The sequence below is a fragment of the Vicugna pacos genome, chromosome 12 (genome assembly GCF_048564905.1).
Source record: "Vicugna pacos chromosome 12, VicPac4, whole genome shotgun sequence".
Taxonomy (NCBI): Eukaryota; Metazoa; Chordata; class Mammalia; order Artiodactyla; family Camelidae; genus Vicugna; species Vicugna pacos.
In genome coordinates this window covers 9,571,968-9,585,228 of record NC_132998.1, presented here as the reverse complement: position 1 = coordinate 9,585,228, position 13,261 = coordinate 9,571,968, and the positions used below count along the sequence as shown (strand labels likewise).

The 13,261-nt window shown below is 53.2% G+C and overlaps 1 protein-coding gene across 1 annotated transcript; it reads left to right on the top strand.

Annotated features, from left to right (window-relative positions):
• The first annotated feature begins 7,854 nt into the window (after positions 1-7,854).
• HOXC10 (homeobox C10) lies at positions 7,855-12,996 on the top strand. The gene is made up of 2 exons (XM_006203072.3): positions 7,855-8,718; positions 11,868-12,996. The coding sequence occupies exons 1-2, from the start codon at positions 7,968-7,970 to the stop codon at positions 12,143-12,145; spliced, it is 1,029 nt and encodes a 342-aa protein (XP_006203134.3). The 5' UTR covers positions 7,855-7,967; the 3' UTR covers positions 12,146-12,996.
• The last annotated feature ends 265 nt before the right edge of the window (positions 12,997-13,261 follow it).

Genomic DNA, 13,261 nt, shown 5'->3' with positions numbered 1-13,261 from the left:
TCTTTCCCCTCTCTTTGGAACTCTTCTCTGTAATTCAAAGAAAATGTTTTTGTCAATACAATTCTGTTGAATGAAAGAAGAAGCACCATGACTGTGGACTATTGCGTCTAGGTTCCGTCGTTTTTGTTGCGAGGGGTCTCTGCATTTTCGGTGTCTGATTCTGTCATTTGTAAATGTGGGTCTTGAGACAAAATCTGCAAACTGGGGTGTATATGCAGCGCCACAATTCCCTCGTGTGCCCACACACAAATATTTAAGTCGGATGCCTATGGGTGCACATGAAAAGGAATATTATTTGTACACTGTTGCCTGTAGTATGGAGTAAAATTGACCATATGCACATCTAGGGTTTGTGTCCTCTGACATGTGTAACCACTGGCAGTGTTTAGTGCGTGTCAGCAGGAATGCAACTGAGGATCCTGTGTGTCTGCATGTGTGTGCTTGTGCACGGGTGCAAGAGGCTTCTCTAGGTATGATGTTTATCCACTCATCCAGTCATAAGAAGGAATATTAGCCTGCTGGCCATGTTTCCAAATAAGATGGGATGGAGATAACTATACAGAATGAATCTGTATATAAAGAATATAAAGGATCTGTTTATAAAGCAAAATATTAATCTTCAAATGGCCCCCGATTTTGGAGAAAAATATTTAAAAGCCAAAGCTATCACCTTCCCTGCAATGTGCAGCCCAGAAAAGATTCCCAGCTCTAGAAGGGGTTTCTGAAGGAAGAGGGGGTGGTGTCATAGTGAAAGAAAAACAAAAGCATCTATGGCCCAGGTCCAGGAACCTGCCAGTCCTTGGCGACCTTCTAAAAATTAGAAAAAAGAGGTCTGTGTCCCCCAAACAAACCCACCTTTGGGCCCCCGGGATGTCCAACCCCCACTTGCCAGGGGCACTCTGGGCTCAACGTCTTCGGGTAATCCCCTCCAGCCCTGGCGCTGCCAGGGAACAAAAGAGCCTCGTCTAGACGCCGCCATAAAGCGCCCCCCGCGCCTCTAAACCCAGTTTCATTTCGCCCTTAACGACCCAGTCTGGCCTGTGTTAGAAAACGCTTCCGCCCTAAATAGTAAACAAACCCGCAGTGGACAGTCTTGGCTCCCCCAACACACCCCAGACCCCCACTCCATTACCCCCTTGCCCACATTTCCCCCTTCTTCTCCTCCAGCCTTTCTTAGCTCCCAGCCCCCCATCCCCTCCACCCCCACCCCAAGTAAATAAACCCGAGGCCGAGTTCAAAGTTTCCCGGAGCTAAGGAGGAATGTTGGTTGTAAAAATCCAAGTTTATAGCGCACGTGGGAGTTTACAAGGGTATTAAGTGGTGTCGGCTGAAAGAGCACTCTGGGCCCCTCCCCCTCCCACTGTGGGCTTTGGGGGTGCAGGGGGACCCTGGGGGACTTGAAAGGAGAAGTTGGTTGGAGCCAGCCTTGGGTTTGGGGTTTCTTTGTCACTCAGACCCCCAGGTTGCTGGGAGATGGTGATGCAAGGGCGCCTTGGAAGGTTCCCAAAGCCCCACCAACCTCTTCAAAGAGAAAGCCCACAGATTCTAGGTGTCTCAGATGGGGTGGATGGGGCGCCCTGCTTTGGGGAGGCAAGAAAGTTGCAGACTAGTTGTCTGAATGGTGAATGGAGTTGGGGATACATGCAGCCACTAAAGGAGGAAAAACTATCTGGGGCCAATTTCTCGAGTGGGTTGAAGGCAGGGAGGGTTTTTCTTACTACGGCAAAGAAGAACTTTGAACTTCAAGGAAGTCAAGGGCACCACCCCTTCCCTCTCCCCGCCCCTCTCCGGAATCTGTAGGGCAATTCGTTTCTGGGCCAATATTCCCTCAAGGGGGCAGCCCCTGGGGTTTCCTGGTGCCCCAGGGCTGGATAATGCTGTTTGCTGAACCCTCCCAGCTCAGAGCCCGCCAGAACTGTGTGCACGCGACTGCACTCTTTATTATTCATATAAACCTCTGGAAAAGGCAACACCCGGGAAGTTTTTATAACTTTGTTTGGCATAAAAGTTTTACAAGATTCCTCCCTCCTTTTTAAAAAACTTTTTTAAAAAAAGTTTTGGTCTTGCCATGGAATGAAATCTCAGGACCTTTGGGAGGCTGGGGAGAGACAGGATCTGGGGCCCCGGTTTGGGGCGTGGGGTGTCTGGAGCTGCATCTCTGCCTAAGGCAAAACAAGGCTTAAAGGTTAGGATTAGTCCTTCCTGAGTCCCGCCTTGGACTCAGCTTTGGGGACTACTAGGAAAGTCCTGGCCACCCTGCTGTTGAGACACACCCTTACAGACCCCCAAAGTTTAAAGTGTCAGCAAGACCACATCTTCCCTGTTGCATCCTCTTGTTCTCCTGTAGACATAGTTCTCTCTCTCTCTCCCTCCTTCCCTCTCTCTTTCACACACGCGCGTGCGCACACGCGCGCCCCCCCCCCCCCGCATACACCCTCAGCCCACTGCATAAAGTGGAGACCCATAACCTTGACTCAGACCGCCAAGTTAGGAGAGTCTGCTGCACACACAACCCTGCATCCCTGCCTGCTGCAAAGTCCACAAAGGGTTTGATGAAAGACAGAATTCAAAAGGACAAGAAATGCCTGCCCAGAGGTTGCAGTGGTTGTAGGATAAGGGAGAAGGAAGGCTGGCCGGCTGCAGTTCAGGAGCTCTCAGAACAAAGGTGACTGTGCGGGGACATGGCCTTGGGCTGCTAAGCCTGCAAGTGACCCTTCGGATCTGCCTTCAACCTGGAACTTACAGAACCCCACTTCTTCATTTCCCCTAATTCCAGCCTTGGGAAGGCAGGGGGGCTCAAACTGGGGCCGTTTTAATGTTCAGCTCTGGAAGTCAGGACAAAGATGGAGCAAATTTTCCAAAGACAGGCCCGGTGGATGAGGCTCGTTCAGGACGATGGACTTGAGGATACCTAAGCCCTGGAGTCGGGTGCTTCAGGGAGCCATCAGAGCCTGTCAGGATGTGCCCCACTGTCTGCTTTTCCTCCCCTCTAATGGCGACTGCTGAGGCCTGGCCGCCAGCTGCTGACAGCCCTACACTTCGCCTTGTGAGAAGCCGAGTTAGGGCTGAAAGCGGGAGAAGGTCAACTCCAAGCTTGAGCATCGGGGCTGGAGAGGGAGGCTATGGAGCCTGCTGCCCTTCCCCTCACTGAGCCCACCGCAACCAAGAAAAACAAGAAAGGCTAGGGGAGAAAGTCAAGGGGAAGGAAAGCATTAAGGAGGAAAGAAAAGAGCAAAGAATAAATTGTATAATAAAGAAAGAAGGAAGGAAGGGAGACAATTCATTAAGAATCAGAAAAAGAGAAGGAAACAAATGAATTGCAGAGAAAAAGAGAAAGAAGCAAATAAAGAGAAAGGAGGAAGATGAAAAAAGAAAGGAAGAAAAGAGAAAACAGATCTTCAAAAAGGAATTTAGCCGGTAAGGGAGGAGCGATCTTTTCTCCGGAGGAGGTTGGCCGAACTACAGCCTTGACTCCGGCTGGAAACTCGACCTAATGGGCAACCTGGGAGCAAACCATAAAGCGGGGAGCAAAGCACCCCCACTCAAGACATCCTCTCACCCGTCCTCCTCCCAAAGCTTTTCTTGGATATGTTTGTGGTCTGGTTTCAATTCAGGAGGCAAAGTTAAATAACTGACTGGCTTCGGCAGGGCAAGAAAACAGTTGTGCTGGCTATCAGACCTCTGGATGCCGGGATCGAAGAGCACATTTTGGGGTAAAAGTGAATATTTCTGGCCCTGTACATATAATTAAGTGCAAATCAGACACGCGTCTAGGCGGTAACCTCCATAGCATCTGGGGGCAAATGTGTACAATGTCCAGATGTGAGAGTGACTCTGATGGCCCGGCTGCCGCCAGGGTGGCGGCAAGATCCGGAGTAGACCAGAGGCCCCTCCAAGCGTCCTCGGTCTTCCACTTTCTTCTTGTACCTGTTTGAAAATCTGTTTGGGGAGTTTCTGCACATTCTGCCTTTTGCCTGAGATTTCTCTGCTCCCAATCGAGCAGGGGGCAGGGCCCCGGTGTTAGGGAAGAAAAAAAGCAAATCCTTCAAGTTTTGAGAAGAGATTGATTTCTCTGGGCCTCCAAAACAAGAAGGAAAAACCTGCAGTTTTCACCACCGGTATAATTTGGTTTTCCATTTCACTTGAAGAGATTTCAGCAAACAAGCTGCTATAATTATTTTATTTTATTATTTTACCCCAAAGCGACATGCTTCCTTTTCTCATCTCATCTTTGGAATTTCCTAGATGACTTTCTTAACATCGTGGGGAAACTCCACTAATTTTTCTTGGAGAAATCAGGGTGTCTCTGGGGTGCCTTAGGGGCTAGGGCCTGGAAAACAGCCGAGGTTCCTTTCTGTTGGTTGAGCACGATGCTTTCCTTCTTCTGTTTTCATGTGGGGACCCCTAGCCCCTCAGTCCTCGGCCTCCCCTCTGGAACCCCGCTGACCATCTTAAAGTCTGCGAGGAGCACCCTCCACCTCTCCCTTGCTCACAGCCCTATAGGCTGCGGCAGGAGGCCCAGTTCCCCATCCCTGCTGCTCTTCCAGGGTCTCTGTACTGGGAAGAAGAGCCCAAGGGGCCAGAGCTCTCAGAGTTGGGGCATTCATCAAAATGTAGGTGCAGCCTGAGCCCTGCTTTGGCCTGACGCCCCTGGCTTCTCACATCCTCAAGTTGAGGCAAGAAGAGGGAGCCCCTGGAGTCAGGCATAGACTCGGCACTCCCGGAAAGTTGGGGAAATGGCTTAACAGAGTGACTCTAGCCACACAGACTCCTTCTGGACCCCAAACCAGTTCCCTAGAGGTGCAGGCCTGAGGATTTTAGCCCTATGGGGCAGGGCCGGTGGGTGCCTGGCAGCGGCGGCAGGCCGGACGGCCGTGGCAGCCTGAGTGCCTTTGAACGCCAGGCCCAGACAATAGGATGGAAGCGGCCTTTGCTTGTGGCCTCCGGAAAGACGGAGCCCAAGGGGGCAGGGCTGGGACCCACACCCCACTGTACTGTATCACACCGGACCCCCACGAACACTCCCTTCTCCCCATCCTCACCCTCATGTCTTCCTTTCGCTTCCGCTGGGGCAGAATCCCAAGTCTGCAAAAACCCAACAAATTATTCAAGTCTGCGTCTTCGGGTTCTTGTTTAACAGCTCCGGGTTTGCGTTTATCCTGCGTAATTAGAGGCAAACATTTGTCCCACCGGGGGTCCCACTTAGGCTGATGAATTTGATTTCTTTTTTCATTAATGGGCCGTGTTTATCATACTTTTAATTATTTCAACTTTAAACACTATTCGTTCTTGTGAGGAGGTGGGAGTGGAGGCAGGAGGCTCCTTCCTCCCGGGGGGATTATTTCCATTAATAATGGCAAGGATTCTGAAAGCAACTCCAGTCCCTTCCAGGGCTGAGGTAAGGAGTGAGTCTGGGACGGGGTCGGCTGGGAGGGGGAGACAGGTTGCCAGGCCGAGTGACTGCTTCTCTCCCGCTGGTTCCTCAGGTTAAGCTGTGGGGCTTGATGTTTTTGAGAGGCTATCTGGAGTTTGTCTCCTACACTTTGCCACCTCCCTCACCCCTTCCCGGGTTGGGCTGGGCTCAGACCCTTCACCTTCAAGACTCCTCGAAACCTTCCACAGCCCCCAGCCCCAGCCGATCCCAGCCTGGCCTGGGCAGAGGCTCAGGGATCGTTGTCCGGCCCCCAGCTACCAACACCCAGAGAAAGACCAGGGAAAGCCGAGGTGGCCAAGCGGCACCTGGGTGTAGGGGAGAGGGCCCAGCAGACCCCAAAATGCAGGGCAAGGGCAGAGGACCGGGATGCCAAACTCCAGGGACAGGCACACTAGGCAGGAAAATAAAGGAGATGTGAAAGAGGGGGGAGGGAACCCCCCAAAGCCATATAATTCTCAATTGCTTTGGTCTTTAATTTCATCGCCCCATAAATGAGGAAATATCAGTTCCCATACTAAATTTTTATCCCCGGCTGATAAATATGACGGGGAATTTTCGTTGGGTCCTCGTAAAAGCGAACAGTTTCGATCAAACTGGTGGGGAAAGACTTATGCAGATAATACAAACAGAGTGGCCATAAAGTCTCCGAGTTTCCCGCGGGGTGGGCGGTGGGACAAATGGCTCCCTGGATTGACTGCCGCCCAGGCTGTCCCAAGTCTCGTCTGGGGCCTAAACAGCCTAACCTTGCCCGGCCCAACCCCCTGTGCCGAGCCCACGGCAACCCCTGCAAATGAAAACACAAAACCATTTCAAATCTCCCCAGGCTGGCCCTGCCAGTAAGTCACATATTACGCATTTTCTGCCAGTTTTCCCGGGGTTCAGGTACCCCTGCGCCTTCTCTCTCACCCTCTGGATGAGAGAATTCGGCAGATTTCTTTCTGAAGTCTCCTTCTAGCAGCCGCGGGCTTGGGCCTCCCTAGAAGCGATCCAGCCTCCTTACTCCACACCAGGGCGCCCGGAGCTCGGGTCCTTTCCCGGCCAGGCTCCGGCCCTTCGGAAAGTCAAAACCCAAGGCTCGGTCCAGGGGGAAATGCGGGGCGACCGGAAAGACAAGTTGTTCTCCAGATTCCGTTTCCTGAGGAAGGGGTGGAGAGTTTAGTTCGCTTTGGGAGAAAGGCGATGAAGAAACGGAAAGAACTATTTGAAACGTACCCTGTCCCTTAGTTCTCGCTTCCCTTTATTAAAAAAATAATAACCACGAAAATAGACTGGCCCCTCTTCTCCTCTCAAAAATGCCCCCAGCTCATTCGCTCTGTAAAGGACGTTTCTCTGGGTGGGATTTTGTTGCGTCTGTTGTCCTGGTTTCCCGGTTGATACGTGACTCCCCCAAACTGCCCGAGGACCCGAGGTTTCCCTCTTTCTCTCTGGGAATATTCCCTGTTTTCGCGGGGGCAAGGTCAACTGGAAAGCGAGGGCCACAAGGGCCTGGAGCAAAGCAGCCGAACCGACTCCAAGGCCAAAGCCTTCCTGCCCCAGGGTTGATAACCCAGGAGCCGCCCACCCAGCCAGGCCCAGGCCGCACTCGCTGGTCGGGGAGCCGGTGCCTTTGATTGCCGTCTTCCTCCTCCCGAGACCCCTAAGTCCCCTCGGAACCTCCCTCTCCCAAGCAGCCCTGAAGTCATCTTGACCCCCTCCCTGGCCCGCCCCAGACACTGGAGATTCCCTGTCAGTCCACACCGGGAACTTGCAATTCAACCAGCTTCCGTGACGGGCGGTCCCGAGCTGAGCTCCCAGCCCCAAGGGCCAAGCCCGACGAAGGAAGACGCAGGAGAACAGAAACTTTAGTTCTGTTTGGGATTCCTTAACTTTTTCTCTCCCTTTCCCAGCCCGCTGGAGCCCTCCCCCACTCCTCACCCCACTCCCATCCCAGGGGAAGAAGCGGGGGGCGGGGGCCAAAGCAAGGAAAAGGGGAGGTGAGGAGAGGGGAAGAAGTACCTGAATCGTGTCTTGACCTTTTAATTTGAATTTGACTGTTTTGAGCCCCGAGTTGCCTCGCTCTCTCACTCTCTCCCGCATTTCCCCCCTCTCCGCCCTCCTCTCCCCAGGAGTTACAGGCTGGTTCCCGGGTAAACAAACCCCATTCTCCCTAGAACCCCCCATCCCCCTTCACCCGCCTCTTGCCCCTGTCGCCCCGGGGGCCCTTCCTTTGTTCGCGGGGAAGGGCTCCGGCGCCCCTACCCCGAGGCGGCTGCTAGGTGGCGCTGTTACTCCACGCTGCGCGCTCCGCCTGCCGACAACTTGACCCCGCTGACGTCACGGCCGTCTGAATCATCAAGGCCATTTTCAAATCCCATTGGTCTAGCCGTCACATGGTGAGGACCGAATGCGCGGATAATTATGGAGCTGATATTTCTCCCCCTCCCCTTCTTTTCCCTCCTGCCCCTCCAACCGCCCCCCCTCCCGGATGGGGAAAAAAAAAAGATGTCAGCTCCTCCGCTGTAGTATTGCTCCTTAAAAACCCCTCTCTCTGAAAATGACATGCCCTCGCAATGTAACTTCGAACTCGTACGCGGAGCCCTTGGCTGCGCCGGGCGGAGGAGAGCGCTATAGCCGGAGCGCAGGCATGTATATGCAATCTGGGAGTGACTTCAACTGCGGGGTGATGAGGGGCTGCGGGCTCGCGCCCTCGCTCTCTAAGAGGGACGAGGGCAGCAGCCCCAACCTCGCCCTCAACACCTACCCGTCCTACCTCTCGCAGCTGGACTCCTGGGGCGACCCCAAAGCCGCCTACCGCTTGGAACAACCTGTTGGCAGGCCACTGTCCTCCTGCTCCTACCCACCTAGTGTCAAGGAGGAGAATGTCTGCTGCATGTACAGCGCAGAGAAGCGGGCGAAAAGTGGCCCCGAGGCAGCTCTCTACTCCCACCCCCTGCAGGAGTCCTGCCTCGGGGAGCACGAGGTGCCCGTGCCCAGCTACTACCGCGCCAGCCCGAGCTATTCCGCGCTGGACAAGCCGCCTCACTGTGCCGGGGCCAACGATTTCGAAGCCCCTTTTGAGCAGCGGGCCAGTCTCAACCCGCGCGCCGAACATCTGGAGTCTCCCCAGCTCGGGGGCAAAGTGAGTTTCCCTGAGACCCCCAAGTCCGACAGCCAGACTCCCAGCCCCAATGAGATCAAGACCGAGCAGAGCCTGACGGGCCCCAAAGGCAGCCCCTTGGAAAGCGAAAAGGATCGGGCCAAAACCGCCGACTCCAGCCCAGACACCTCGGATAACGAAGCGAAAGGTAAGGCCGCCTGGGCCGTGGCCCGGCTGGGACGTTCGGGCACTTGGTCTTCGGGGCTGTGGCCAGGGCGGGGGCAGGGAGAGGGTTGGGCCGAGGAGGCCCTAGACGGCCCTGGGAATGCGACCCCGGCTGCGACTAGTGTCTGCTGAGAGCCAGGCTGGTGGCGCGTCATTTGGCTAGGGAAGGTAGGCGGCGAAGTGGAGGTGCCGGGCCGACAGCGGCCGTGGGCGCCGAGACAGGGGTGGTGCGCAGCGCTGGCAGTCTGCAGGAGCCTTGTGCTGCCCAGGGAGGGTGACCGCTCCCGGGCGCGTGCTGGCTTTGGTTTGCTTGCTCTACACTGGTGTCCTGGGAGGGGTGCGGGGGGCTGATGTCCCCCGGCTCAGGTCAGAAGCTTGCAAAACGCTTAAAATGGCGATCTTGGGCCAGGGACTAGGGAAGACTTGGGAGAAGGGGGACTTCCTTTACTGCGTTTTCTCAGTTGAAAATTGTTTCCAGTGAAGCGCGATTTGTTGTTTGTGGATCTGATTTGGTCGTGTGGTTTGGGCTCCTGCGGTTTTTGGCTCGGCCGGGGGCCTCCGGCAGCCAGGCTGGGGCCGGAAGAGGTGGAGGTGAAGGGCTGCCCGCCACGTCCCTCCCTCCTCCAGACGCCTAGCTTGCGTATGGTGTTGGAACAGGGCATTTGGAATGTTCTAAGTTTTTTGTCTCCCCTTTAAATTTTTTTTGTTTTCCTTTTTTTCTAGTTACATTAAATTTTTTTTCTGTTGGTTTCCAAAAGCAGCTTGCAAATGAGTGGTTGGGAAATTTCTGTGTGCATGGTAAATGGTTTTCTCCTGAAAGGCAGTGTGGCTTTAGTTCGATTTCATTGTGATTTTGGTTGGCGAGGGAAAAACCTAGCCAGAGTTCAAGCTCGGGGTTCAAGATTCATTTCTGCTGCAGGAACTGGAGGCCTTCAGGATCTTTCTCTGCCACCTGGAGAAAATGTGGAGGAAACGGGAGCAGTGGAGGGAGGCTAAGGGGACTTAACTTGAAAAGTTGGAGAAAAAAAAAAGCATCAGTAAAGGCCCAACTGGCAGTGTGGGGGGTAAACCAGCTCCCCATGGCTCCACTGGCTACTGGAGCTGTGTGTGAGGAGCTCTTTGAGTGCAGAGGCAGATGAAATAGTGAGAACTGAGCAGACTGGGGGCGGCCTGGGTCTTGTTGCGTTTTGTATATGGATGCGGTGCACACGCGTGCCTGGCGGCGACCTGGTGTCACACTCACACACACTAATGTATGTCCGCTCACACATGCACACACACTCTTTAGGCGGGCAAGGGCAGAGCCTCACCCTCTTGGGTCTCCTCTGCAAATCAAAGATGGCCTTGGCAAATACACCCATGGAGACCCTCCAAAAGATGGGCATGGGTGAATTCACAAGGGTGGAGGGAGGGAGGCACACACCTCCATGAAGCCTTCGCTGTGCCACGTGTGCAGCACAAAAGTTTAATTTTATACCCTCTCTCCATACCCTGAGCTGGCTTGGGGTGCAAATGCAGGGTATAAAGAGCTGCATTCTAGCCCCACCAAAAGCAAAGTCAAGGTTAACAAGCCCATCTCCTAACTCAAACTGCCCCCATGCCGGTAGGCTCCCCTTTCTCTCCTGCCCTCCCCATAACAATCCAAACCCTCCCACCCCAACTAATCCCTCTCAGTCTGTACTCTGACTGTGCCCTTCTTGCCTCCCCCACCCCATTTTGGTGTCTCCACCAGGCCAGAAGCAAGAAGGCTTTGGGCCAGACTTTCCCATTTGCAATTTCTCCCCTTTCCCCTAGACCCAACAACCCCAATGAGAAAGTAAATGGCACAGAGTTAGACGTGGAGAGCCTTTAAACAATTTGGCAGGAGGCTGCAGGTGCAGAGGCAGGAACAGAATTGAGGACATTAAGGAGTGTTTTCAACTACAGCCTCAAATTTGCATTTTTTTCTGGAGCCTCCTGGTTCCCCTAGGGCCCCCACCCCACTCTCCATCAAGACAAGGTCCAGGAACCAGGTGGTTTCATTTGGCATAGTAGGGGAGGCAGAGCACAGAGCCATCAGCAGAGTCCTTTACTCGGTGTCCCTCTCGGGTCTCTGGACCATGGATTCTTCCCTAGAAAAGATGGCCAAGGTCTCTGCTGCTAGAGGAGCAAGACTGGTCCATTGCAGCAATGTGAGCCAGAGGGAGAAGCTGTCAATAAGATAATGGGAAACACACACTGTACTTATAGAATCTCCTTATATAAATAGATCCATGTGAACATCTCTCTCTGTGTATGTACATATGTGTAGGAGTGCATATTTCTGCAGAGATACACATGGACATGCACACAGGTGTAGCTACCTAGACAAGGCAGGAGAGTTTCAGGAGGCTGCATGTCCTCAAGATCTCTCTCTCCCTTGACCTTAGGTCTCTGGCCAGGGCAGTTGTCTGAGGACCCCTCAGCATGCCCAGAGCTGTTGCCCCTGACCTCTGCTGCCTGCATAAGCTCCCTGCCTCAGCTACTCCTGGGAGCAATGGCCAGGAGAGGTAGAACTGGCAACGGGAGACCCAAGTTGGGCAGAGTGGCTCTGTGGCACTTTCAGGTGGGAGCCAGGGCTGAAGGTCTGGCACAGAGACGGCTGCCATGGCCTCTGGCCGCAGAGACTGGGGCGACATCCCTCCACTGAGTTGAAAGGGGTCAAAGCTCTCTGGGAATTGCTCTGGGCAGTGTGGGGTGGCCTCTGTCCCCCTGGTCTGAGGCCTGAAAAACACTTTTCCTTCTCTTTGGATTTTTCCAGAGCAAAAGGAACCAACAGGAGGGAGGGCCTGGTGAGGCTTAGAGCGCCCACCAGGGTCAGCAGGCTGAGGGAGAGCGGGAGTACTCAGAACCTGCTCGGTCAAGGTGGATTGGGGTGATTTAAATTCAATAGATGCCCTGGAGGCAACCACCTTCTGTCTTTCTCCCCTGTAAGTCTAGACCCCAAAGAAATTCTAAGAGCCCTGAGCCCAAGAGGACCCCACCAGCCAGGCCTGTGGGGCGAGAACGCTCCCCTGCACTCCCTCAGCCGCCCCCACAGCAAGCTGGCCACTGTGCGCTGTGAGGGTTTGCCTCTTCGAGGGATACTTATGTAAATAATGTTATTTTTAACAGAGGAGATAAAGGCAGAAAACACCACAGGAAATTGGCTGACAGCAAAGAGCGGAAGGAAGAAGAGGTGCCCCTATACTAAACACCAGACGCTGGAATTGGAGAAAGAATTTCTGTTCAATATGTATTTGACGCGAGAGCGCCGCCTGGAGATTAGCAAGACCATTAACCTTACAGACAGACAAGTCAAAATCTGGTTTCAAAATCGCAGAATGAAACTCAAGAAAATGAACCGAGAGAATCGGATCCGGGAACTGACCTCCAATTTTAATTTCACCTGAGCGCGCGGAGCTCCCCTCCCCCTCCCCTCTCTGCCCCCCTCCTTCCTTTCCCCCGCCCCTCCTCCCTTTGTGCCTGGTGGTATATTTTTTTTTTCCTCCCTGAGTATAAATGCAACACGCCTGCAAAAAAGGCAAAGACCTCAGACTCTCCTTCCAAGGGACCTATGGTTCGTGCTGCGAAGATGCATCCACCTACAGCATGAGAAATGGGGTGCTGGGGTGTGGGGTGTGGTGTGCCCGCATAGACGAGGGTGGGAGTGTGGCTGGTGTGTGTGTCAACCCCTCACTCACCCACGCACTCACACACAGCATCCTGTTCTCCAGGCAAAGTTAAGGTCGAATCCACCTGATTATAGGGGGAAAAAAAGAGGGAAAAAATCAACCAGAGAAGGTCTGTAATCTCGCAGAGCACAGTCAGAATCGCTTCTTCCTTGCTGCATTTCCTCCTTAGAATAATAGACGTTTTGGAAAGTTCGGCTAGTGTTTGTGTTTGTCGTAGCGTCCAGCGCCTCCACCAAACCCTCTCCGTGTCTTTACCTCCCAGTCGCTCTGAGAATCTGCTTGAAGTCTCGTATTTGTACTGCTTTCTGCTTTTCTCCCATCCTCCCAGCACCCCCACATCCCCCATTCACTGCCATCTCAGAAATTCCATCCAGAGGAACAAAAAATTTTTTTAAATTAAACATAGAACATAGTGAAGCAGAGACAGAATGCCCCTCCCCCAAATATCGCCCTGTCCCTGTCTGGGAGTTGTGTTATTTAAAGATATTCTGTATGTTGTATCTTTTGCATGTAGCTTCCTTAATGGAGAAAAAAAATCCTAATAAATTTCCAGAATCGTAATCCTCAAATGGGTGATTTTTTGTTTTTAGTGTTTTTTAGCGACACCCTCCCCCCAAAGAGGCTGAGTGTGTGGATGTGTGTGTTTTGTGTTTGACTCATCTCCTAGAGCCTTTCTAGAACGTCTCTTGGCGGGTTTAATGTAAGTGAGAGACCATAACGTTGATTTAAATATTATCCAGGTGACCACAATAAGTCAAGGTCATAAAACAGTAATGTCAGGACGGTCTTGGTGCGCGCGAGAGGTGGATTTTATGATCTGCAAATATAATGTGG